This window comes from Dermacentor albipictus, chromosome 7, assembly GCF_038994185.2.
Source record: "Dermacentor albipictus isolate Rhodes 1998 colony chromosome 7, USDA_Dalb.pri_finalv2, whole genome shotgun sequence".
NCBI lineage: Eukaryota > Metazoa > Arthropoda > Arachnida > Ixodida > Ixodidae > Dermacentor > Dermacentor albipictus.
This window is the reverse complement of record NC_091827.1, coordinates 85,766,878-85,793,962: the sequence shown is the minus strand read 5'-3', so window position 1 is coordinate 85,793,962 and position 27,085 is coordinate 85,766,878. Positions and strand designations below refer to the sequence as shown.

Here is a 27,085-nt window from a genome sequence, read left to right as displayed (position 1 = left end):
GGAGTGTCCGCTCTTGTTGAATTTCTTTATGGTATGACCCCGTGAGCATGTTGCTTATGGCCAGTCTGCTTTTGATTTTTATTCACGCTGTTTTTTCGAAGGCAAGCAGCTTAAAGTTTTAGTGCAAATACAGCAGTGAACGTGTGCCGCTGAAAGCTTCCTTGGTCGCACAAGCGATGCATGACGCAATGATGATGCACATTAGACGCGTCGCTGGTATCAACACGATGCGCTGCCGCCGAGGGAAGTAAGATAACGAAAATCAACAGCTTGGTAGCTGCTCACGGAGCCGTGCCGATGCTGACAGTGCCATCGTGACGAATTCTGGGGCGGCGATATTGACGGCTACTTTCCCCACTATCGCGTTCGCGTGTAGAACAAAATCCCGAAAATCGTGAAGTTATTAAATATTGTTTCAATTTGTATCGTAATGCTGTATTGATTGATTGGCGCGTTGTAATAATTTTGAATTATACAGCCCTTTTCTTCTCTATTACATTTCTAGTGTTTAGAAATTGTGCTTATGAAACAGTGTTTCAATTTGCATTTGCCATTCTATATGCATTATTTCGGTGCTTTACTCATCATACATTTGGACTTTCTATTACATTCTTTCCGGAGCTTTTCCTACTCCTTCGTCAATCTATAGTATCTTCTTTTTTGTATGTACCTTTACCCTCTTGCCTGGACCATCTAAGGCCTGCAGCATCCCTAAATAAAATTAAATAAACAAACTAAACACTGGGCCCACCCGCGGCGGAAGTGGAGCAAGATTTAAGCACTCCACATCCGTGGTCTGATCCTGAAGATAGTGTAATGCGGGGCCGACCCGCGTGGGAGGTGTAATTCGCCATTAAGGGGACCAGATCCACAGCTTCGCTGGTCATACTTCTTCACAGAGTGGAAGGGAACTGCGCTTTATATTTCTGCATTGATTCGCATTCAGATGGAGATAATTCTATAAAGGAATTCTCATTCATTCTTGTCTCGCAGATTCAAATATGGGTTTAAATAAAATCTATATCTCAGTCATCCCAAAGAGTAGGTGTAAACGGCGAAATTCTCGCTCGCGAGCTAGCGCGCGCACACACACACACACACAAACACACTCGCACACAGACACACACACACACACACACACACACACACACACACACACACACACACACACACGCACACACACACACACACACGACACGACACATGTTCCCCTGCATTCACATTTACACGCACCCACGCCGGTACATACGCACAAAAATGAACTCGTGTGCATGCATATTCAAGTGCTGAGACAGAAACACGTGCACACACGCAAATAAAAGTATACATGCACGCAGACTCAAGGTGCACACACCTATATACGCTCCCACTCCTTCCTTTCTGCTTTACAAAAATATGCGCATGCAAACAGACTGCATAAAACTCGCTCTCCAATGGCTGTTCAAAGCTCCAGCTATAATTGCTTTACGGATTAAATTTCGTGCTTCTTTAAGAGAATGTGCCCTCTGCTGCGAATGTGCAAAACCATTTGCTCCGGTCGTGCGACATACCCACCCATTCCCGACCATATTGGATCTCATTGGACAAACAAACATTCTGGGTCTCGAGGCAAAGTATTTGACTTCTTATGAAGTTTTATGCACGATCGATTTCAGGTCGTGATAGCCAATAACATAACTTCTTCAACCAAAATATTGTTACTGGAGTCCCTCAAGGCTCCGTATTAGGTCCGCTTCTTTTTTTCTTTGTATCACCTGCAAATCACCTGCAACAAATTATAGAGTGTGCAGAAATATTGATGTACGCAAACGGCACATGTCTTGTAGAGACTGCGGATAATATTGCAGAACTTAGTCATAAGAAAAATCTAGAGTTAAATAGAATTTCCGACTGGTTCTTGGCTAACAAATTAGCAATTAACATAAAGAAAACAAAATATATTTTTTTTCAGTCACGCTTCAAAATAGTAGATAGTACACGTTTAAACATACATATAAATAACATCCCATTGGATCAGACAAGTTCTTACAAATGCCTTGGGGTAATGTTTGATAAACACCTGTAATGGGAAGATCACATAAATTGTGTCTGCTCTAAATTGGCATCTGGTTGCAACGGCTGAATTCTAGCCCGCAAGTACTCTGACACCTCAGTTTTGCGACTTATGTATTTTGCTTTTATTGTAAGTCACTTGAGGTATTGCATCGACGCGTGGGGATGGGCGTGTAAAACCGTATTCAATCCGATTATTGGGCTCCAAGAACGCGCAATTATAATTATGTCTCATTCCAAGATTTACGATCACACGGCCCAATTATTCCACCAATATCGCTTATTACCATTTGCCTATTTACGTCAGCAGAGCATTTCATTGTGTGTTTATAGGCTTGTTAGATTCAACCACCCATTCAGCTCATTCATATTTTACTCGTATTCGCGATGTACAAGAAATGTAACTGCTGGTCATTTTAATCTCGCACCGTGTAGCAATGGCCGTGGCCAGAAACCACATTCTCTTTCTTTGTTAAATAGAGTGAATCATCAATTTCTTGATAGATCTGTACAAAGCAAGAATTATATTTTTTAGACTGTTTTCTGTTTATTCTATGTAATTAGTATGACAAGATTGTGTTGTTTTGTTGTGCATGGAAATGTCATATTGCTCTCGTTTTTGCTCATTATGTACGTGTTGAATTTCATAAATTGTAAGCTTTATCAACCAGTTCAGTGCTAACCGATATTGCTTGCAATTGTATTTGGGGATACGTAAAATAATTGACATCATAGTACGCATCCTCACATTCAAATGTGCATTCTCGCGTATTTTACCTGTTCCTCTTACACTGTTCTTTGGTACTCTGACGTATTCACTTCCTTTTAGTTGACTTGTGAATCAACAATCAACACCTTTGTATATACAATTACTGCTGCTCTTTTTTATTCCTGCTATGCTAGGGTTTCGTTTATATTTTTATAGGACTTTCAACTAGCCTTCCGCTACAGGGCCGAAAAGTGATTGGTACTTGTGTACAATATTGTGAAACAAAATAAACATCTTTCTTTCAAAAAACAAACACTGCTTTAACGCACCACCAATGTTCCGGCTAAGCGCTATAAATGGGTATGTTACAAAGGACTACACTCTTGTCGCAGGCAGTTGAAACTTGTTGATACTCAGCTATTATATTGCCACATGGTGTGGCGCAGCAAGGCACGGCAGAAGAGGAGAACGAGGTTCGTCTCGGCATCGCGCGTTGCCGCTTGCTTTTTCGTAAAGAGCAACCGCCTGTAACTTCATTCAGATTGTATACTCCACCAGGGCATACGCGACAATCTGGTGGAAGTGCTGGGAACGCTCAACTTATGCAGGAGACCCCATTGGGCAGCAAGAACCTCGCCCCACAGTTGGAGTTGACTACAGTTCCCCGCACAAGCCGGCAAATCGGAGGCCTCGCCCCAGAATTTGGAAACCTCCAGGAAAAATTGATGACTGCGACCACTGCGACTTCTACGGAAAGGGTGACACCGACTTACCTAACGCTGCTGAACCCCTAAGTGCCGGCGGCTTTTCATGGCGACACATTTGAAGACGTGGAAGACTGGCTGGCGGAGTTCGAGCGCGTGGCTGCGTTTAACGAGTGGGACAACAAAGCCAAACTCAGGAACGTCTAGTTCAGCCTCCATGATGCGCTCGCACATGGTTTATGAACCACGAAAGAGCCCTGCCATCCTGGCCTGAGTTACAGCTCAAGCTACTGGAGACTTACTCCAGCCCCGATCGACGGGAAAACGTGGAGCGGGCCCTTCTGTCACGCGTTCAAAAGCCCCACGAGAGCGTCACGATGTACGTGGAGGACATGACGCGTCTCTTTCAGCGTGCCGACCCGAGCATGTCGGAAGAGAAGGTGCGTCATCTGATGAGAGGCGTAAAGGAGCAGCTCTTTGGCGGTCTTGTTCGGAATATGACCTAGACTGTTGCAGAGTTCCTCACCGAAGCCACCGCGATGGAGAAAAACCTTCAGCAACCGTCGAACTTGTACAAACGACAAGTAAATGCCACCTGCACTCCGGATACACCGGTAGGCTTCGGGTGCGACATCGCCTTGCTTTGCGAGCTGATTCGCTCAGTGGTTCGCGACGAGCTGCAGAAGCACCACGGTAGGTCGCCACCTCCAGTCAGCTCTCACGCCAGCGTCGTACGCAACGAAGTACAGCAGGCACTGCAGGCATCTCCTTCCAGCAGTGAAGCACCGCCTCTGCTGAGCGAATACCGGTGCAAGACTTACGCAGAAACATTACTGTGCCCCGGCCAAGCTTTTGCACCTACTTATGTGACGGTAGGTGGCCACGTCATCACACCACAGAGTAGAAATTCGCGGTGCTGCTTTTCTCGCCACGTACTTTTCTGGTTCTACGCGAGTGTTCCCGCGATTTAATTCTTGTGATGGACTTCCTCCGGGAATATGGCGCCATTATTGACCTCCACGAGCGCTGCATCACTTTCTCGACACAAAGGGGAACACAGACCGACGCCATTGGACACAGATCCGCACTTCGCGTTTCGGACGACAACATCACGATACCGCCACGTGCGAATGTTCTGATTCCGGTGAAGTCTGACGAGCTACAGGACGGTGACGCTATTGTAGAAGGCAACATTTTTATGTTGCTGGCACAAGGTATTTGTGTAGCGCGAAGCCTTGTGGGGCTTCGTGATAGCCAGACAACGGTCCTCAATACCACATTTACCTTTGAACATCGGCACATTTTTCGTGGCGCTGCCATCGCCTACGCAGAACCATCAATGGACACCGTCGAGTACTTTTCTTCTGAAGTGGACACAGACAACGGTTCGCTCAGAGATATTGATGTAGACTCCGAGCTTATGGACGACTAAAAGAGCGCACTGCAGGAACACTTGAACGAATTCCGCGCGTGCTTCGCTCGGGCTATTAAGGTGGGCCAAACGCCAATCACGAAGCACCGAATAACGACATCCGCCGACGCACGTCCCATCAAACAACAGCCTTATCATGTCTCGCCAAAAGAACGTGAGGAAATTCAAGCCCAAGTCAAGGAGGTGCTAGATGATGGTGTCCTTCAGCCTTCGCACAGTTCGTGGTCCGCCCCGGTCATTCTAGTCAAGAAAAAAAGACATAACGCTTCGTTTCTGTGTTGATTATCGACGCCTCAACAATGTTACCAAGAAGGACGTGTACCCACTACCACTTATCGTTGACTCGTCAGACAAGTTGCGGCGAGCTAAGTATTTTTCGTCTCTCGATCTAAAGAACGGTTACTGGCAAATTGAGGTAGGTGAACGAGACCGCGAAAAAACTGCTTTCGTCACTCCAGATGGCCTTTGCGAATTGAGAGTACTTCCCTTCGGTCTCTGTTTGGCCCCAGCAACTTTCCAGCGAATGATGGACACCGTTCTCGCTGGTCTGAAGCGGCAAAGCTGCCTCGTCTACCTTGACGACGTGGTTGTTTTTTCGGCGACATTTGACGACCACTTGAAATTACTGAGGCAAGTTCACAAAGCAATCCGATCGGCTAACCTCACCCTTAAGCCTTAGAAGTGTCATTTCGGCTACAAGGAGCTGATGTTTCTCGGACACGTGGTCAGCGCGGATGGCATCAGCCCCGATCACACGAAAACTGCCGCTGTGTCCTTGTTTCCAACACCGATCGATAAGAAAAGTGTCCAACGCTTCCTGGGCCTTTGCGCATAGTACCGGCGTTTCATCGAAAATTTTTCGAAGATGGCTGAGCCGCTGACTCACCTCACGAGGGACGATGTATCGTTCGTCTGGTCCTCAGAGCAAAAGACTGCTTTCACCGAGCTTCGACAGCGTCTGGCGTCAGCATCAGTTCTGGCTCAATTTGACGAGGAGGCGGACACGGAAGTTCATACAGATGCCAGTAACGTTGGTCGTGGCGCGTTGCTTGCACAATGGCAGGAACGTATTGAAAGAGTGATCGCCTACGCAAGTCGCACACTATTGCGTGCAGAGACCAACTACACCACCACGGAGAAAGAGAATCTTGCTGTCGCATGCGCGCTGGCCAAATTTCGACCTTACCTTTACGGCCGCCCATTCAAAGTTGTAACTGATCGTCACTCATTATGCTGGCTGGCAAATCTGCGGGAGCCTTCCGGACGACTGGTACGGCAGAGTATACGTTTGCAGGAATACGACGTGACAATGGTGTACATTTCGGGCCAGATACATGAAGGCGCTGACGCACTCTCGCTCATTCCTATCGACACTACCGACCAAGACATTGAGGACGACGGCGCTTTCCTTGGGGCCATAAGCGTTACTGATTTGTCCACACGGCAGCGCGCAGACGACGCATTACGGCCTATATTCCAACATCTGGAAAAACGAAACCCAGCAATACCCCGGCGTGTCGCTCGAGGATTGTCGTCTTTTTGTTTACGACATGGCGTCTTTTACAAGAAAAACTCCGCTGCCACCAACAAGGGCTACCTTTTGGTCGTTCCAGCAGACCTCCGTGTCGAAGTTTTGATCGCCTGTCATGACGAGCCTCCGTCTGGCCATTTGGGTTTCACGCGAACGCTTGATAGAGTGTGCAATGCCTACTACTGGCCGAATCTTGCCGAGTGTGTTAAGCGGTACGTCCAATCCTGGCGTGAATGCCAGCGCGGAAAGTCGCCAACTGTGAAGCCTGCGGGATTGCTGAATCGGATTGACCCACCTTGCAAACCTTTCGACCAGGTCGGCATGGATCTTCTGGGCCCGTTTCCACTGTCATCTTCTGGCAAACGGTGGATAATCGTCGCCACGGACTATTTAACGCGGTATGCTGAGACAAAGGCTCTGCCTCGAGGCACAGCTTCCGAGGTTGCCCAGTTTTTCATACAGAGCATCGACTCACGGCATGGCGCCCCATCGCACGTCATCCCAGACCGAGGCAAAGCCTTTACAGCACAGCTCATTGAAAACGTTTTTAAACTCAGCTGCACGACCCATCGAAGGACAACTGCCTATCATCTGCAGACAAATGGCTTGACCGAACGACTGAACAATACGATGACTGACATGCTGTCTATGTACGTAGACGTACTGCACAAGACGTGGGACGAGATACTCCCTTACATAACGTTTGCCTATAATACGGTTAGGAGAGAAACAACACGCTTCACGCCGTTCTACCTTGTTTACGGCTGTGAAGTGCAGACTATGTTAGAAGTAATGCTGCCGTGCGACAACATCGATCATTTTGACCTCGCCCAAGATGCCGAACTTTTCGTGCAATGCACGGGAGAAGCCCGTCAGCTTGCCCGAGTGCACATAAAGTAACAACAGAGCATCGATGCGCACTGTTGATCAAGCGCACCTGGTGCACTCAATCATGCGCACCTGGTGATCAAGTTTTGGTCTCGACTCCCGTGCGCCGAAAAGGTCTATCCGAGAAGCTTTTGAGTCGCTACTTCGGACCTTACAGAGTGTTGCAGCGAATTAGTGACGTGAATTACGAAGTCCTTGTTGACGGAAGCTAGCCTCCCCGACGTCGACAATCGCAATCTGACATTGTGCACGTTGTGCGGTTTAAACCGTACTATAGCCCCTAATATTCCACGTTTTCAGCCGCTTCCGTTAGTTTTTGTTGTTTCTCGTCCATCAGTGCCTTGTGACTATATCGCACATCACAGTGATTGTGACTATAGCCTATGAGCTTGTCCTAGATCATCACGGCCTATGTAGGCTTTCCTCCTTCTTTTATTTGTGGAGAGGGGGTAATGCCACATGGTTTGGTGCAGCAAGGGGTGGAAGAAGAAGAGAACGAGGTTCGTCTCGGCATGGCGCGTCGCCGCAAGCGTTTTCGTAAAGTGCAACCGCCTCTAACTTCATTCAGCTTGTTTACTCCCGCAGGGTATACGCGACAATATAGAAATAAATTTGTTTAAAATTTTGACCATTCAGTTATGCAGGCCATCAGACTTCTTGGCGGCAAGGCAATCACGCACCACATCATTTATTGGTTTCCCGCTCATTGGGTCAGATAAAGGGTGCTCCCGCCAACCTCAACGAGTCGGCTCCCGGGGCTGCGCATGAACTTGCCCACCGCGCTACCCTCGACCAATTAGAAGCCGACTCCCCAGAGAACAGGGACACGCCCTCCACCTACAACCTGATTGCGAAACACTACTATCTCAGCCGTAGAATATACTTTGTTTCTCATCCATGGCTCAATAGAGCTAGAGCCTTAACGCTCCGTTTACTACAAACGAATACCTATCCCAATCCGTCGCTCTTACATAAGATCTATCCGGATACTTACACCAATGCTACCTGCCACGATTGTTGAGAAATAGCCGCGTTAGACTACATGCACAGGCGCTGTGCCCGGTCACGCTCTATCATCGAAAACAGCTCGGCCAGATGGGAGGCGGTTCTCCGCAGCCCTCTTCTGGCTGAACAACTCTGGGCTGTCTAGCAGACCTACGATGCGGCCGAGAGGCTCGGCCGTCCAGTTCCCACGTGGGAGCGACCCGCTTCGTGAAGACTCACAATCTGCAGGACTTCATTGAAATTTTACCATATCATACCATGTACCATTCAGTTATGAATGTGCATTGCCGTGAAGTTCCACAGGATGGTGAAGGTGCAACTTCCAGAATTCCTGAGTATATCCATGCTGCACGATAGCATTTATTTAATGTAACACTAAGGCATGTGCATGCTTGCTTTTACGTTGTCCAAGGAGTAAAATCTGATAATAAAAGCGATGACTTAATAAGCAACCCATTGCTATGTATTAGGAAGTATAAATAGAAAATTTAATATTTGAAGAGCCCTCCCGAAGAAACCGAAACCAAATCTTTAGTTTTGTGTTTCGACCATCTGAAGAAAGACTGTCGAACAAAGTTCTACGTAGCGTTAGAAAAACTCATCACGCAGCCAGGACGAACCGCTGCCAGCATGACGCGGAACGATAGGTGCGGACGGTTAAATGACTCGTCCACGGCTTCCAACGTTAACCGCGAGGGAAACGCTCGGGATTTTTGTACATACCATGTGAACTTGCATGACTGTGTCAGAAATCGCTTTTGTGAAAAGCGATACGCCATGTGTAGAGAGTCTCCTGACTACATACGCTGCAGCGACTTTTACGATAGACACCGTACTTTTATCACAGCTACCGTATGTGCCTCGTAAATCAAGTACAACTTTTTGTTGTTTCCATAGGCTTCCATTTCTGAATTTTTAACCACTCTGGGAACAAAATTCTTGCTTGCAACAGCGCGATCACTGCATTTCGCTCGTGTGCATTGTCATCCAGAACATATATGTCACCTGCCTTTCTCAACAATCTGCCTGCAGCTTTTGTTATTCACGAATAAAAGCTCACCCGTTCCATTGAAAATTCGGTAGCTTCGTGCCGGGACCGCTTGGGGTGCTAGTTGGTACGAGGCCAGAAAAGCTGGATACGTCATGCGGACCCGCCCGATGGCTCAATGCGTACTATTGTGTGCTCCAATCAGCTCTTGCTCGCGCTTGTTAGGTTTCCTTGGTTTGGTCTCTTTCGCGCATGTTTCGATTTTCGTGGTTTGCGATTGTTTTGTAATCTGGTAGTATGTGCGATGCGAATTGTGTAGTACGTTGTGGAAGCCTAGTGGCACCAGCGATTACACTGGAACCTTGCACGAATCATGTAAACAATCCAACGCGCTTGACCCGCACACAAGATTTTCGATGATTGCCTACTCGGCTAGATGTCTCTCTCGAATTCTTTCCCTCAATATATTGCGAAATGAAAACACGTATTACACTGCACTCAAATTTCGCATTATCGAGAATCCTCCTCATCGGAGTGTTTTCTTTTTGTCACCTCCGGCCACACTGACAGATTTCACGCTTGATGAGCCATATAAAACTATCGCATGAAAAGAGTATTTCAGAATACGATTGCTTGAAATATCTTACAAGCCATATTACAGGAGGATTTGTAGAAGACACAATTATTTTCTCTGAAAGTTGTCGTGCGTTTATTTGCAAGTGTATATGTTCGTTTTATTTACTACAATCGCTTGTGACTTACAAAATTCATCGAATATGAAGTCACAAGTCCACTTGCGATTTCCGACATCACTTTCGCGAACCCAGTAGGTGCATTCCGTTTTTTCTGCAATAAAAAAGGAAACATGTAAATAATGGTGACAGTAATTCCCGTTATAAAGCATCAGCTAGGAACAAATCTTATTAGGATTTGCGTAGGATTAGGAAATCCTTCATACACATAATTTCTGCAACATTTGCCTTGATTTTAACACAATAAAGCTTGATTTCTCAAAGCTAGCAATTCACGGAGAAACACCTGAGGTGCTTAGCGCTGCGACTTTGTATCATGGATCACCAGCTATACCGTTCGCATACTTTGATCCGGTATTATTAGACGTATTTCGAAAGTTTGTTTAGTCGTATATTCTTGTGAAGCTATCCGACGTACTCCAGCGCGTTTCTCAGGTGTGAATAAAAGTTCTGACAAGGTGCCTTCAAAGCAGAGTTATTAAACTTGTTCATATATGATTTTTCTATCGCTGATAAATTTCATATGGAAATACGAAAATGGTTTTAGGTTGTTGCGCATGTCGCGTTGCGTTACACCTATGACATCACATAGTGCTTCATCTGAGCGCATTGCGGTTCACATTGCTCAGCCTCCGAAAAAGAACGCGAATATGCGTGGCTGCGTGTTTGGCAATGACAGGGCAAAGGAAATGGAAGTCAACGCTTCGCCCAGTGCGGTCAGGAAACCATGAATGCACCCACCCGAATGGGTACGTGTGATGCGCACACTTGGCTCACTTGGTTGATGTCGGCTAAGAAACGCCACAAAAAAACAAGAAAGAAAATTAACACAGCTTAAGTAACTGCACATGCGCCACACATGAAAAAAACCGTGAGAAAGAAATCACACATGAGCAAACTTGTAGTCCGATCTGCACCATTTCTCTTAGTATTGCCATTTTCATTGCCCTTATACCGTAATTTTGCTTACTTCCATATGGAGGCATCTTTCCCAGAATCATGCAGTCCTCGTTGGCGTGCAAAGATGAAAAACGCTGCATTCCGTATGGCAGTGAGGCCCATGCTGAAAGGTACAAGGAAAGAGTATTCATTTACATCCCGTAATACAGCTCTACGATTACTCGTGTACGAGTCACTAACCGAGCAACAGGTCGGGGGTTGGATTTACGGCCGCAGTGGTGCAATATTCAGATGGGTGCGAATCGCAAGCGCGTTCATGTATGAATCCTTCGGTGGTGCACTCCCTGTGGGACAGGGCTTGCGCACCAATACACCAGTGCAGAAACTTGTGCACCTTTAAGTGCCGTTCACCGTTGTACCATGCACAATGCATGCAATACATTTATCATTTCTTTACTACTGAGAGGCGCTATTTCCTCTTCGTAGGCTACTCAGTGTTGTGAATAATTTACAACTCTTGTTGAATTAGTGGCGTATTTTTCACACTATAGACCATGCGGTTGTGCATACCAATGAGTGCACCTTGAGTTCCGCCTCCCCTCCGAGCAAGAACTCCTGATAAACCACCACTTAGCACCTACACGCGCTTCAAGCTTAGTAAATATTCTTTACAATAATATTCGATCACTTGCTCGACTAGCAGCGATACTCAGCCCTATATCTCGGTGTAAGCCCTGCTTAACCCAGTCGTCTGTCGCATAGATGTGCCCGTTCACCGGAGCGCCAATCCGTGCGAGCCGTGTGCAGGTTTGCATCATTGCGTGTATACGTGCTCGCGCACAGTGCTTCTTTCTCGCCTTGCCCCTTATGCAAGCAACGCTTTCACGAACACGATTGTAACCAACACGCCATAATATGCGTGCGAAGTGCGGTATTCCTGCTACGAACTGCGCCCGCGAAGCTTTGTGGTTATTGCGGTGCCCCACTTCTGAAACCAAAATAAAACGAGCAACCAGGAGGCAAATAACTGTGTATTTAATCTTCACAAGGCTGCGCCATCCCACAGAAACACAGGATGAATTCCTTGTGTACGTAGATACGTAAAATAGCACGTATATTTGTAGTTACCTGTATGTACCTTATTTTGGCTAATAAAAAACATGAGCAAGTACTTTATGTATGTATGTATGTATGTATGTATGTATGTATGTATGTATGTATGTATGTATGTATGTATGTATGTATGTATGTATGTATGTATGTATGTATGTATGTATGTATGTATGTATGTATGTATGTATGTATGTATGTATGTATGTATGTATGTATGTATGTATGTATGTATGTATGTATGTATGTATGTATGTATGTATGTATGTATGTATGTATGTATGTATGTATGTATGTATGTATGTATGTATGGTGCAACTGACAGTGGTATGCTCCAGACCCCTATCAGTTGCACTTCGCTCCTCATGAGGCAGGACATGTGTGGATTGCATTGCTGAACAATATTCTGGAATGTGGTGAACGTGGTGTAAAGGAGACTGGATTACCAAAGGGATGCGAGGTAATGCTAACGCGTTTCTCATGCAATTACTACTAAATTGCCTCCGCGCTTTCCTTCAAAGCGAATAGCACTAAGAACACGACTAAACATAAATACGCTTTCAAAGTCAAACCAACTAGCTTATCAACGCGCGTTCTCACTATATTACAGTGACGTACAGCATGACGTGGCAATAAATAAAAAGCTACGAGGGCGGAGTTTGTTCACATGCGCATACTTGTCAACCCGCTAATTTTTAATCTTGTATTAACCTGACAGAGGGGGGAGGAAGAAGATGAGGGTAATTGCAAGCATATTGTTTCAGAACTTTTCTTCAACCTATGAACGTTCAGGCATCCATTCGCACTTTGTTAACCATGATTGCTCAAGCAACGCAGTGTTTATGGCCGCAGTTACTTTTTTCCATTGACTCTGGTGCTGCCAATTTCGCTTGTTTCAGAACTGACGTGTAAAATGGGAATGTGCTTGCACCATCTTGCATACCCTCCAGCATCACAATACTTCCAACGGCATGAGATTGTTGAATGAAACATGTTGGTGAATACATCTTTCGTGAAGCTTGACGCAGCATTCGTGCAATTGTAAACGGAGCTCTAAAGATGTGTAAATGTTGCGAAAGTTTTGGGAGAGTTGGCAGGTATGCATGTATTACTTCACCAACTAGTCTGCCTGTGTTTAAAAGCGCTTTCGACTTCTTGTAACAGATGCTTAATTGGCGTAGCTCCCAGTTTCGACAGTTTTACGTTTGCGCTAACATGGAAGTGAAAAGCAGAAAACAACTCACATTCAACAGTCACTCCCATATTCTATCTTTAACTCGCGGTTCTAAAGCAAGAAAAAAAACTGAATGCTTTCTCTTTCCCAGCATTAGGCATCGCGAAGGAGCATGCATGATTGTTCAGCAGGATTGTTATTGCTTGAGCGAGTTTCGCCTCCGTAGCTTTTCTGCAATGACAAGCAGACGAGAAAAAATATCACGGGGAAAATTTTCTGGAACCGAGTAGACCTTGTGTAACTAAAATAGCAAAAACTCTAAATGGTGTATGATGAAACATAGTAAAGCCCACAAATATAGGCACACTTGAAATGAGTCCTGATATAGCGCACAGGTCTTGCAGTCGGCGGCGGCGATAGCCTTCTCAGCGTTACCAACCATCGTCAGTTGCCTGCATGATTGCTGCAGAAGCTCCCGAATATATAATTTCGAAATCCTTGCGGGCGCTTTCCGAGCTTTACTCTCAGCTGTCGTTATCTATTTATGCCTAATAAGCGTTTGCATGCATATCTGCCAAAATATGTGGCTAATTATAGTGCTGTGGTAGGGGTGCATTTTTCGAACTCTTCTAGTAATTTATACGCTATCTTGCTTCCGATGCATTGCTTTGCAGAAGCTCGCGACCATTTCCGAACCGTTCAAGCTGCAAGACGCATGTTATGATACTTAAGGCTGATACATTAAGACTAATGGAAGTCTGTTAAATAACAAGGGACGCTCATGAAGTTTGTTGTATATGCACCATGAATTCAAAGCACGTGAACGCACGTCTCTTTGGCTTTAGCGGAATAGAAAGTTGTGCCTTGTGTACACGAACACATTTCTAAGGAACGGGGGGGGGGTAGCGGAGGAGGACATGAAAACAAGCTAGGAAGCGTCCACAGTGTGGTTGAAGCACGGGCAGTGAGACGTTTTCTATTACGGTGCCGACATCACGAATTTTACGAATGCCCCTCGTGATTACTGTTGCTTGTTTTTCAATTCGTGCATTTTGTATTGTCTTAGGTTGAGAGCATTTATTTCGGGTTTAGCAATGAATGATAGTGCAGACAATTTGTATACGCTCAGAAGTATGGTGGTGAAAATTCTCTGAAATCTCACCATCTTTGACTAGCAGCTTTTCGCCATAGTGTTTCGAGGTGTAGAACCGTAGGTCAAGTTTCCTGAAAGAGACATCGTATAGGTTAAATATCGTACAGATTTACTACAGGACTCTTATCTTCATTGCTGCAGATCCTCGCATCCTGCTAAAAGAAAAGGAACCCGCAAATGCTCGCAAAATCGCCCCCCGACTGGCCGCTCCCGGCACTTTGCGTGTATTCGAGGGTTTTTTCGCGCTGAGGAAAAACGCTTTTATATAGCCCGCATTGAACAACCGAAAGTTGTATAGGGAGTTTTTCATGTCGCTCTACAATTATATCATTGACTATTTTCATGTAAATTTAATATTTGAGAAGTGGAATAATTAATGAAGGCTAATGATATAATTTGGCAGAATGAAAAAAAATAATTTGAGTATCTCCAAGCAACCGAAAACAACATTACCTTGGTTCAGTTCAGCTACGAGGTATTCGCATATTTTTATGCTCTGGCTAAAGTTAGCTGGGACACCCTGTATATTCATGCTTGCTTCTAATAAACGCCAGTTGAGAGTTGTTATCGCTTCTTTTTGTGTTCCCTGTCAACTTTCGCGTTGATTATATTATTACGAAATCACCTAGCCCAGTCTCACAGCTAGAAATTTGAGGGTTGGCTAACTTGTAATTTGGGGATGGGTCAACCTAAATTAGGGGTGGGCCAACTTAAAGTTCACGGTATGGCAAAGTGATATTTCGGGGCATGCTTCTGCATACTTGGACAACTCCAGTGGAGTTTCTGAATACTTTCTTGCAGTATGCAGCTCGGGCTTCCCACTTCCCTGCATAGTGTGAATGTACTTCATCTTATTCGGAGCAGTTTAGAAGAGAGCAGTGCACTCAGGTGAAACTTTGGCTTAGGTAACTCATCATCATCATCATCAGCCTGGTTATGCCCACTGCAGGGCAAAGGCCTCTCCCATACTTCTCCAACAACCCCGGTCATGTACTAAATGTGGCCATGCCGTCCCTGCAAACTTCTTTATCTCATCCGCCCACCTAACTTTCTGCCGCCCCCTGCTACGCTTGCCTTCCCTTGAATCTAGTCCGTAACCCTTAATGACCATCGGTTATCTTCCCTCCTCAATACGTGTCCTGCCCATGCCCATTTCTTTTTCTTGATTTCAACTGAGATGTCATTAACTCACGTTTGTTCCCTCACCCAATCTGCTCTTTTCTTATCCCTTAACGTTACACCAATCATTCTCCTTTCCATAGCTCGTTGCATCGTCCTCAATTTAAGTAGGACTCTTTTCGTAAGCCTCCAGGTTTCTGCCCCGTACGTGAGTACTGGTAAGACACAGCTATTATATACTTTTCTCTTGAGGGATAATGACAACCTGCTTTTCATGATCTTAGAATGCCGGCAAACGCACCCCAGCCCATTCTTATTCTTCTGATTATTTCAGTCTCATGATCTGGATCCACGGTCATGACCTGCCTGAAGTCGATGTATTCCCCTACCAAAGTAAGGGAATACATCTGCTTAGGTCTCTACTATTAGGTAACCAAACCTAATTAATTCGGCCCATAATTATAAGACTTGGTTGATTTAAAATAACATTCCTTAACTGCTTAATTCATTAGGCCTAAATTATAGCATCATGGATACGTTTGTTTAGTAATCTATTAAAAATTATGTTTACCTAATTTGGTCGAACTAATCTCAAGCACCCTTAATTATTCCCCGTTGCGCTCTTTCAATTTAATTTTATTTTCTCTTGTTTTGTGTAATAACTTAAAATAAATAATTTTTTTTTACTTAGCTTCACTGTACTTAATTACCATCAGTTATGGTTTTAAGTTTTGCTAATTTTATCGTACCCAATGTTAGTCTTTGTTAACCATAATTACCATTACACCTCTTAAGTACACAATATATTGTTACAGCATCATGAGAGTGACAAAGACGAAAGAGACCACGTAGTGGGCGCTAGCTTACAACCACACTGGTTGTGCCGGTCATATGTTCGGAATAGTAGACATGGTCCCACTTAATCTCATATTTTAGCCGGTTTCATTTTTGGTGGAGGTGCTGGATACTGCACAAGAGGGAACTCCGCAACGGGCTTGTTGCTCGGCCGGCTTACTGACGACCAAGCGGCTGGGTCGAGCACGGCGTCAGCGCCCGGGCCGTCAACATCCCTGACGCCGCAATCATGAGTTGTTTTGACCCATCCGCGCGACCTTGGGCACCGACAGCGTCGACGTCGAAGAATGGTCTGGCATATACGAACGCATCGCTGCATACAATCAATGGGGCCCGATTGTGATGGTCGCAAATCTTTTCTACTTGGAGGGACCAGCACGAACCTGGTATGCGCTACACGAACAAGAGCTGACCAGCTGGAACTCATGTAGGCAAAAACCATGTGATCTCTTTGGAAAGCTCGCTGGTCCCTAGGCTGCCGCTGCGAAACAGCTATCCAGTCGGTATCCGACAGCTACACCGTCGTACGTTGTGTACATCCTTGATGTCCTAGCTCTTTACTGCCGCGTCGATTCAATGATGCCCGAGGCTGGAAAAGTGAGGCATTTTCATAAAGACATCGCTAATGATGTGCCTAACTTACTCGTTTTTAGAGTGCTCGACAATTGACAAAATTATCTATGAGTGCGGGAGTTTCGAAGTCGCCAAGAGCCGTTGCATCGCCCGACAGTTCGTGCGGTTTTCCAACACTGCCGCTACGTCGTCCTGCGAAGACGATTATTCGTACATTCAGTCGTCCACTACGAATAGCGTTGCCAGAATTGTGCGGCACGAAATCGAGGCTGCGTCGCCATCTTCTTTTGTACGCCCTTCAGAGGAGGCTCAGTTGACACTCTCCCTCATCCAGGTGCGCGTGTAACTGCTAAACGCAGGCATGCAATCCGCGCGCTCCATAACCCACCCTTTGTATAGACCTACTGCCCCTTTTCATCGACCTCCTCCGACGTTTAGAATCCGTAAGATCCAGCCCAGTGGCGAACATATGAGGACATGCCCATATGCTTCCGACTGCTGCCCTATCGTCAGCCCTCGTCTTTGCGTTCCAAATTTTACTATTGCCACAATGATAACCTACGCCCGCAATTTGATGGCCCCCATGACGCGACATACCGTGCCGTGTCCCCTCTGCGTCCACCACACAGTTGAGTAGTTCGCCGTCGCCGCACGATCGTCGGTCATGCTTGCCTCCGCCCCGTAGTTTTACGCCGCCGCACCATTCTGTACGCGCACTCCCTGGAAATCTACAAACGTAGCGCCCGGAGGTAACGCTGCATACCTACATAACCCCACCCCCGGGGCCACCCAAAAGTTTCTAACAGTGCATCCGCTCTCAAAAAACATGCACCCAGTCCACCACCAAGCTCGACGCGCAGCAAGAGCCCAGGTACTACACAAACGTTACAACCAGCACACGGAGGCTGTCTACGTAGATGCCGCGGCATACACCACTCAGCCAGCGTTTGCCATTTGCGCGATCGGTAACAATCTTTCACCTCTAGCAGCTGTATCGGTCCTAACGCACACCTCGTTAGAAGCCGAAAAAGCTGCAATTGCCCTTGCGATCTCCTCAACCACTGCCACACTCGTATTCAGTGACTCAAAAACCGCGATCAGAAACTTTACAAAAGGACGGACACATGCCGTCACCCATAAAATTCTCAACTCCCATCAGCCCCCCACTAGGCCCATTCAACTCATATGGGTCCCCGCGCACGCGGGCCATCCAGGCAACGAAGCCGCCCATGACACTGCTCGAGCGTACGTCAACCGAGCAGGGCAAGCCGCAGAGCCAGGAAGCGCCCGTGACCGAATTCACATACCACGAAATTTCACTTCACTACAGAGAGCAACGACTCCACTATCCTCCGCCTCACAAATCACTCACTAAATTAGAGCAGGTGACGTTGCACCAGCTACAATCTCGCACTTTTCCCTCCCCCGCCCTTCTAGCACTAATGCGCCCAGGGCTGTTCTCTCCAGAGTGTACCTTATGTGGAGCCCTAAGAGCTGATTTCCATCACATACTGTACATATGCTCTGAGTTCCAGCCACCATCAGAATGGCAACTCACCGACCTCGAGCGATGGGAGGTCGCGGTGTCCAGCTCCGACCCAGCTGTCCAAAAGCAGCTGGTGGGCTGGGCTTCGGAAGTCACCGGATGTCACCGACTGCCGGCCACTTCACGAGACCAAGTGCCAACCCAGGAATAGCTTAAGATACGGCTCAATATTTATTAAAGTTTATCACCACGACCTGCATTGGACTTGGACCTGCAAATCCTCTCCTTAGCTTGCCGGCAGATCAGAACCTAATCACTGTGGAAGTTGATGCCCTACCGTTAACTGGCATGATCGACACCGGTGCACACACCTCAGTCATGAACTCTGATCTCCGGAAACGGCTCAAGGAAGTACTCACAGTTGCCGAGTCCCGTGTTGTAGGAGTCGCTGATGCGTATGCGTACCGCTCGTGTCAGCGTTGGCGGTCGCTGACACGAGGCACTTGGCAATTTTCCTCCAGACGTCATCCTTAGTCGTAATTTCTTATCTGTTCACTCATCTATAATTGGCTGTTCGTGTAGTCCAACTTGATTTGACTGATGTTACCGACCTTTCCGACACAGTGCAGAACCAGCTCTGCTGTGCCTACTTTGTTCGTCTACCACCGCAGGCACTGTATCACTTCTGTGTCCCACCCCTGTGTACCAGATGGTGACTATGCTGTCACTCCCAGCATTCGCACGGTGTGTCGTTTCCTCACACCATTGTGACCATATCGGCTCATAAAACTTATCTTCCTCTCCTGCATTTCGAATTCTGCCCTCAACGACTGCCAAAAGACATCTCTCTAACCACACTGTCGCCGTTGCACGAGTACAAACTTTCTTCTCTCTCGCTTCATTCGTCTTCCACCAACTATACCACCACCTGCATAGCTCATTCTGCAACGTCATCTCCAGTGCCGATGACGTTACCAAGATAAAAGCCGTGGACCTTCCACCCACATCAGCCGAACACCCTCGTCACCTGCTTGCGTCTTTTACTGACATTTTTGACATTAGAGGTCGCCCTTTTGGAGAAAGCTCCCATGTGCAGCATCGCATACATACCGCCGACGCACCGCCTATTCACAGAGAGCCCTATCGCGTGTCACATACCGATTGCCGATTGATGCAACGAAAGGTTGATAAGATGCTTACCAAGGCTATTATTGCACCGTAAGAGAGCCCGTGGGCTACTCCTGTTGTCTAGCACAAAGAGATGGAAAACACTTGGGGATTCTGTACAGATTACCGACATCTAAGCAACATAACAAAGATGAGTGTCTATCCCCTGACACGTAGACGACGCGTTGGATCGCCTACACGACGCGACATATTTTTCATCAATACGCCTGCGCTCCGGTTACTGGCAAATTGCCGTGGATGACATAGACCGTTAAAAGACCACATTAGTTCGAGTCATGTCGTTCAGCTTGTGCGATGCTCCAGCCACTTTCGACCGCATGATGGACACGCACTTGCACAGCTTTAGTTGTTGCCGAGTCACTATCTTCCGTCATCTATTCAACTCAGCTGGCGTCCGCTCTGATCCCACGAGAGTCCGAGCTGTTTATTTTCCTACACTGACCTGTGCTACGACGTCCGCAGCTTTGCAGTCTTGTGCTCTTATTTCCGTCGATTGGTCGGAAATTTCGCGTACATTGCTCGGCCACTGAATGACCTTCTCAAGAACAGCGACTCTTTTTCATGGGGCCCTCACCAAGCTACTGCCTTCAAATGCCTTATCACCCTGCTCACTGCTGGGCCAATTCTCGCTTACATCGACCCATCTGCCCCAATAGAGGTCCATACAGGTGCTAGTGGCTGTGGAATTGGTGCTTTTTGGGCTCTGTGTCAACGTGAGTATGACCACAGTTATTTCGAACACAAGTCGCCTGCTTTCGCAAGTTGAACGGCATTCCTCCATTACAGAGCGCGAGTGCGATTAAGCAGTGAATAAATTTCAGTCGTACTGGTCGACCGTTCACTGTCCCCACTGATCATGAAACTCTTTGTTGGCTCTCGACACTTTAAGATCCAAAGGGTTACCTAGGCCGGCCGGCGCTACGTCTTCCAGAATTCAGCTGCACATTCGTGTAAAGGTCCAGTAGGCTCCACGAGGATGCAGATTGCTTTTCACGGCGTCCCGCCAACGCTCCCGACTCCCATGATGCCTCTACGCCTTATGCAACATCGGTGAGTAGCAAGAACGTGATACACCTTGTGCGATCTCATCAGCCGCCTGCGGTTTGAGCCATCAGACCCTTCCCTACACATGTTCCTCATTGTGCACGGCATCTTGTACCGCAGAATTATGCAACCCTGCAGAAGGACAGGAACTGCTGCTAGCCATTCCCTCACATCTCCGGGCGACTGCACTCGCGCAACTCCATGATGTCCCCCCTGCTGGCTCAGGAATTAGTGAATCATTATCGCAAAGGATTCTTCAACCTGCTACGCCATCACACTAGTCATCCGTACCTATTGCACTACAGATGTCGCAGACTTCTTGCACAAGACGTCATCTTCTCGATGTGCTTCTCCTCAGATCATCTTGACTGGGACGCCGCCCTTCCATTTGTGATGTTCGGATACAACGCGTCAGGTCACGACACCGCTCCGGCCCTTCTATCTCCTTTTTGGACGTTACTCTACATTGCCTTTCAACACGTTCCTGCCAACAGCTCTCGAGTCCCCGTCTAAGTACGCTCGCGATGCCATAGCGACAGCCGCTAGGGCAAGCCAGATTGCCCACCGTAGCCTTTCTGAGTCGAAGGTGACTATCCTCGTCATTATTTCCAGTCATCTGGCGGCGACCTCGTCCTCCTATGGACTCCGTCAGGGCATGTGGGCATGTCGGAAAAAACTGCTTTCTCGCTACTCCGGCCCTTACCAGGTTTTCCGACAAGTCAGGTATGTCACTTATGAAAATTGTCCTGCCGATGCTTCCTCCTCTTTCACTTCATCTCATTTTGTCCACGTAGGTCGTCTCAAGCCGTACCATGTGGCCGCCATCTAACAGGCGTCGGGTCGGCGCTTTCGCCGCCGGGGTTCATGTCGCGGTCTGACGAGAGTGACAAAGAAGACGATCACCAACAAGACGAAAGGGACGGCGTAGTGGTTTTAGCCTAACGCTTCCCCAACTGGTTGCACCGGCCATATTTCTGAATAGTAGGCATGGTCTCATTTAACCTTATATCTCTGCTCGTTTCATTTTATAGTCGTAATCATAAATCATCAGTAGTCACAAGTAATCATAAGGTATTTTCATGTACGAGGTGATCAGTTTGAAGTTTTGTGGTAGAGTTAAAAATAGCATTTTACAGATAACACAATTCTACTCCTTAAGCTGTAATATTCTGAGACAATGTTTGCAGGACCAATGGAAACACATATTTTACTAACAAACAAATAGCCCCGACTTATCTTTTGATTTACTAATTTTACGACACATATTACAATTTACGAATTGTTTCCGGCGAGTTTTCAAGGCGATAATAGAATTAATTTCCAGAATGACTTTAGTTTGGAAATATGCGCCATCAAACGCACTAAAATACATTTCTGTTCCAATTAGTATTTGTCAGAACGCTGTCTTATCCATTCAAGCACAAAAGTAACTGGAACGTCTATGTATTTCGTCCCACACTTTGGGAAATAAAATCTCAAAACTGGTGTCATCCTCGAAATTAATTTAAAGTAGATAAGTCTTGCAAGCTCACCGGCTACTATTCGTAGCTTGCAATATGTGCCATAAAGAAATTAGCTAGGAAGGTAATTAGTTATTTTGTTGTTAATTAGCTGAGTATGCGTTTCGATTTCTCGTGCTAGTTATGTACGCCTCTTCGAATTTTCCACCTAAAGGACATGAATAATGTTACCCGCCATAGGCTATTACAAAAAATCCATAAAACTTAAATATGGTCACCCCGCCTGTATACCTCCGTAAGACCTAACGTACTCGTATGCATGCAGTGCGCCGTGTCATGCATTTGAGAGAAACAATTGGACGGACGGACGGATGGAGTGCCGAATGAAGTCGCCCTAATATGCGTACGCACTAATACACGCTGGGAGTACCGATGAACTACAGGGCGTATGTTGCCACTTCTACGCTTCCAGTGCGCTTGCGTACCCAGCGCGGTTTGCTAACAGCAGACTCTGCGCTGCAGACCCTAGTATTTGAGCAGCAGTCATGAGCAGGGTTTTTCAGATAATTCTAAATCTGGCGCTTGCCTATCGGCCATGCCTGGTTATTCTGGCCGCCAATGGATGAACCCACAAGTGGACGTGCTTCCCCTTGCTATCACTTGCTGGCGACCTAAGCAGCCTCCGCAGGTCAGACGCTATGTCATCGCGTGTTCCCTTTCATAGAGGACTACCTTTCCGATGTACGAGTCATGTCATGAATATCAGTGATGCAATGGTAAGAGCACTCACTTTTTCAGCAAGTTACTCTGAAAAAGAAAGACAATAAGAGAACACGTGATTTACTACTGGATTTTGAAATCTTTCATTGCATTTGACAACAACAATTAGAAAACTCGCGTTACATTCATCTGCTCTTCATCGTGAAAGCGAATGATATAGGCTATTTCAATCTGCTACTACTTCAATATAACAACTACTACTGTCAATATTACACAAAGTGCCTATGGCCATTCAATACGGACTAATTTGGACATTTGGCAGAAAGGCTTCTTTGACTGGCCGCACCTGAGACACATTAATGTTGAGGTGGCACTTCCGGCGCCAGCAGATGCGTTCGTTTCCTTCAACTTGTTACTCGGTAAAAATAACTTCACAGGGCGAATGTAGCAGAACAACGCAAATATGCGCGGATGCTTTGTTAATTGTTCTGTGGAGTACGGTTCAGTGCTAAATGTATAGCAGCACAAACACGAAATGAGTTGAGAGCAGCAAAACTAACCTTTAAACAGCCTATGAGAAAATTTTTACTAGAACAGAAAATGAAAGCTAATCACCTGTCATTCCATGTCATTTGGTGCTAATGAAGGTGAAGTTAATTAACATATAATTATTTATGACACTCGAATCTAGGACCTCTGGTGGGAGTTGAATCCCCGCCCTTTGGTGGTAACGAAGGCGAAGCTAATTAAGATGATATTAATTATGGCACTCGAAGCCAGGACCTTCTTGGGAGTCAAACCATGCCATTTGATGTTAATGAAGGCGTAATTAAGTAAGATATAATTAATTATGACACTCGAAGCTAGGGGTCTTTGGTAGGAGTCGAACCTACCTCCTTTGGTGTGAATGAACGCGAAGTTAATTAAGATAGAGTTGATTATGGTACAGGAACGAAGGACCTTTGGTGTTAATGAAGCAGAAGTTCATTAAGGCACGGTTATTGAAAGTAATGGTAATTAAGGTACACGAAACTATTACCTTTGGGGAAGTCGAACCCACGACCTTACATCGTGCTGACGTTGCGACGGACACCGTTGGTCATGTCGCGGCGCTTCTGGTCACATAGCCGCTCGAGTCATGTGACTCTGCGAGTGGTGTCACCACTCCTATGACGTGGCCGCAGTACTTTCTCATTAATCCACTTAAACATAGCTAAGTGACCTTGAATCGTTGTTTCGATTGATCGTTGTGTTCATACATTGTTCCCAGCCTGCTTTCGCCTTCACTGTAAAGAAGGCTCCAGTGGGGGAGGGGGGCGGGCGAAACACATGTATTTTACGGATCTGTACTTTTTGCTCTTGTTTTCACGTGGGTAGGGTTCCTGTTTTCGATCTTTTTTTTGCTTCATCACGCATTTCAAGAATGCTTTTCTGGACAGTTGTGGAGTAGTAAAAGCATTTCGAAACCTGCAAAATTCAGCATCTGGCTCCACCCGCCGTGGTTGCTCAATGGCTATGGTGCTGGGCTGCTGAGCACGAGGTTGCGGGATCGAATCCCGGCCACGGCGGCCGCATTTCGATGGGGGCGAAATACGAAAACACCCGTGTACTTAGATTTAGGTGCACGTTAAAGAACCCCAGGTGGTCAAAATTTCCGGAGTCTTCCACTACGGCGTTCCTCATAATCAGAAAGTGGTTTCGGCACGTAAAACCCCATAATTTTATATATATCTGGCTCCTTTGAATACAAAGTAGTCCATGTTAAGCTGTGAAAATAACTATGAATATGAATATCTAGGAGGTGCTGTGATCCTGAAAATTCATTTCAAGTGGATACAGTTTGTGAACTTTGCATATGTGCAGTTTTCGATATCTAGCGCAATTAATGTCAGCCCTTTTCAGTAATCCAGCTCAAAAAGAATTATACGATTTGTCGCAAGATATTAAAATTTGTCTAAAGAGCAAAAACCCAATAAATACAACATACACACACATATATATATATATATATATATATATATAGAGGCAACGAAGAGCGCAGAGCTGTGCACCAAGATTTCTGTGATGCTCAGTGGCTCGGTTTCAATATCAAGCTTCAATATCAGCTCCATCAGCCCCGCTGATAAACTAATGCCGAAGACGATTACTTTGACTTTGATACTGTGCAATCCTGTGCTGTGAGGAGTACCTGAAGGAAATTGTCCCATAACTTTAGGTTCGTTTGTTTTCAGGTTATAAATTTTTTGAACTTCTGAGGCTAACAATTGGACGTTATTTTTAAAGAGCGAAATCTGGGAAAAATTGAGAGTTCTGTTGGCTGCCACGAAAGTGGTGGAGAAATCGGTAGTTCCGCTATCTGACAGCCTCAGGATCTGGGTTTTCTGGTAAGTTTAAAAAACGACTAACACAAGAACACATCTCCGTTTGGACACAAGCGTCCTATTTCAAAGGCAAAGTAAAATACATGAACAAGTAATAGCAAAATGAGCTGCTCGCATCAGATTTGATGAACCCATCTCTACGAATCGTCCTTTCCCGGCCATATGATTACATTGAAAGGAAGCCACGATAACATAAAGCAACAAGCAGATACGGGTTTGGCGATTCTTCTTTTTCTACTTTTTCATTGCGCTTTTTAACAATACAATGAAGTACAAGAAACATACTTGAAGAGGATGCCTCGCAGGATGTGTTATGCTTTTTCTTATTTTACCAGCACTAGCTGAAGCACATTATCATATGCACTGGGAACATTTCTGTGTCAATACTAGACCTGTCGGGTCTTTGATCCTTGCCTGTTGTCGTTCTGTTTTGCTGGTTGCGACATAGGATTCTCCTACAAAATTATAGGCATACTGCATAAACGAACACGCCATATTTTTTTTAACGCAACGCCCGGGCGCATCAGGTATTTGAGGGCAAAGCTTTGAACCACCATAGACATTACCGTCCTCGTTCTATCTGTCTACGTGTCTACGCGCTTGACATAGCCCGCATCAATCCCTCTGTTAGCTATCTAGCACATTTATTCCCGGGTGTCCGCTTTCAGATTGACACATGTGACGTAGAAGTACATTCTCCTAGTCGCCATGCCCGCCGACCATAGTGACTTGGAGATCTCCTCCTTCTTGAATATCGCGAAAAGCTTCGTTTCCTCGGTGACACAATGGTTGGTTGTCAATTAACGTCCGAAACATTGACAAAGAAGCACTGGACGTGGGCAGATGTCATTCAGAGTGTTCAAATTCTCCAGCACGTCGAGGTCATGATGAGTAAAACCCTGAAAAGCCGATAATGGCTACTGATGATCAGCGTCAAGTGGCAGAACAAGAAATCATGCTTCCCCTGGGTGGCCTTCTTATGCACCACTCTTAAGTTAGCTTTTCCTGAGTCCACAGTGGCTGCGCGAGCCAAGAAAGCTTGGTTTCCGAACTTCAGCGACCACGTCACCCTCAATACGGCGTCCTAATTCAGAACATTTAAACCTGTAAGCCGCTATGTATGGCGGGCGTCGCTGACAAAAGCACGAAAAAACAGCCACACGATGAGAAATTTCGCTTAAGCTTGCTACTACGACGCACTGCCTAGCATCAACACAGACATCGATGACAGAAATACGAACAAGCCGCCAAACAATGAGAAAACTTACTGAAGCCTGTTGCTGTGACGTACTGCCTAGCACTAACAGGTAGTATTTGATCCGAATGCATAGACATTATCAAAACTGAATGTAATTAATATTTGAGGCTAAAATGCTTTTATAATGGGAAAGCAGCGAAAGAAACACTGAAAATATTTGTTTCTAAGGTACCGAATCTTGTCTGAAATATGAATGCTATTCCTAAAGTCATTACATCCTCAAAATACTCGCACGCCTGGTAGTTGTACAAACACCCTTTTAATTTCGCAGCTACCATTCACGATGAATGCAGAGCAATGTAGGAGCGGCGTTAATTCACTTCCAAGCGCATTACCGCGGTTCAAAAGTAAGTGACATCCGGAAAATGCAATGCACTGTACCATTGTCGTATTCTTGTATGCGCTGCTACTAGAAAAGGAACAAGCTTTCGTTGACTCAAGGCAGGCAGATGCGCTATATGTGCAATTTCTATATAGACCGGTTTGCGCACTTATCGTAAGCGAAAATGAGGTGTGTACCATATCCGTGTATTAATATCCGTGTATACATTGACCAGCTGCTCACCAAACTTTTGCAGCATTCATATGTTTTGCAACACCTGC

At 46.0% G+C, this 27,085-nt stretch overlaps 1 protein-coding gene across 3 annotated transcripts in view; it reads right to left on the bottom strand.

The window, feature by feature from the left end:
• Positions 1–10,007: 10,007 nt before the first annotated feature.
• LOC135899709 (uncharacterized) overlaps positions 10,008–27,085 on the bottom strand; it is a 100,208-nt gene continuing 83,130 nt past the window's right edge. For 2 of the 3 annotated variants that reach the window (XM_065429031.1, XM_065429029.1), the window contains exons 6-10: positions 22,914–22,930; positions 14,408–14,469; positions 11,032–11,124; positions 10,803–10,852; positions 10,008–10,155 (exon numbers count right to left, since the gene is read on the bottom strand). In XM_065429031.1, coding sequence (XP_065285103.1) covers positions 10,051–10,155; positions 10,803–10,852; positions 11,032–11,124; positions 14,408–14,469; positions 22,914–22,930 — 327 coding nt within the window. In that variant the 3' untranslated portion in view covers positions 10,008–10,050. The remainder of the gene's footprint in view (positions 10,156–10,802; positions 10,853–11,031; positions 11,125–14,407; positions 14,470–22,913; positions 22,931–27,085) is intronic. The other variant, XM_065429030.1, reaches the window with a different exon arrangement.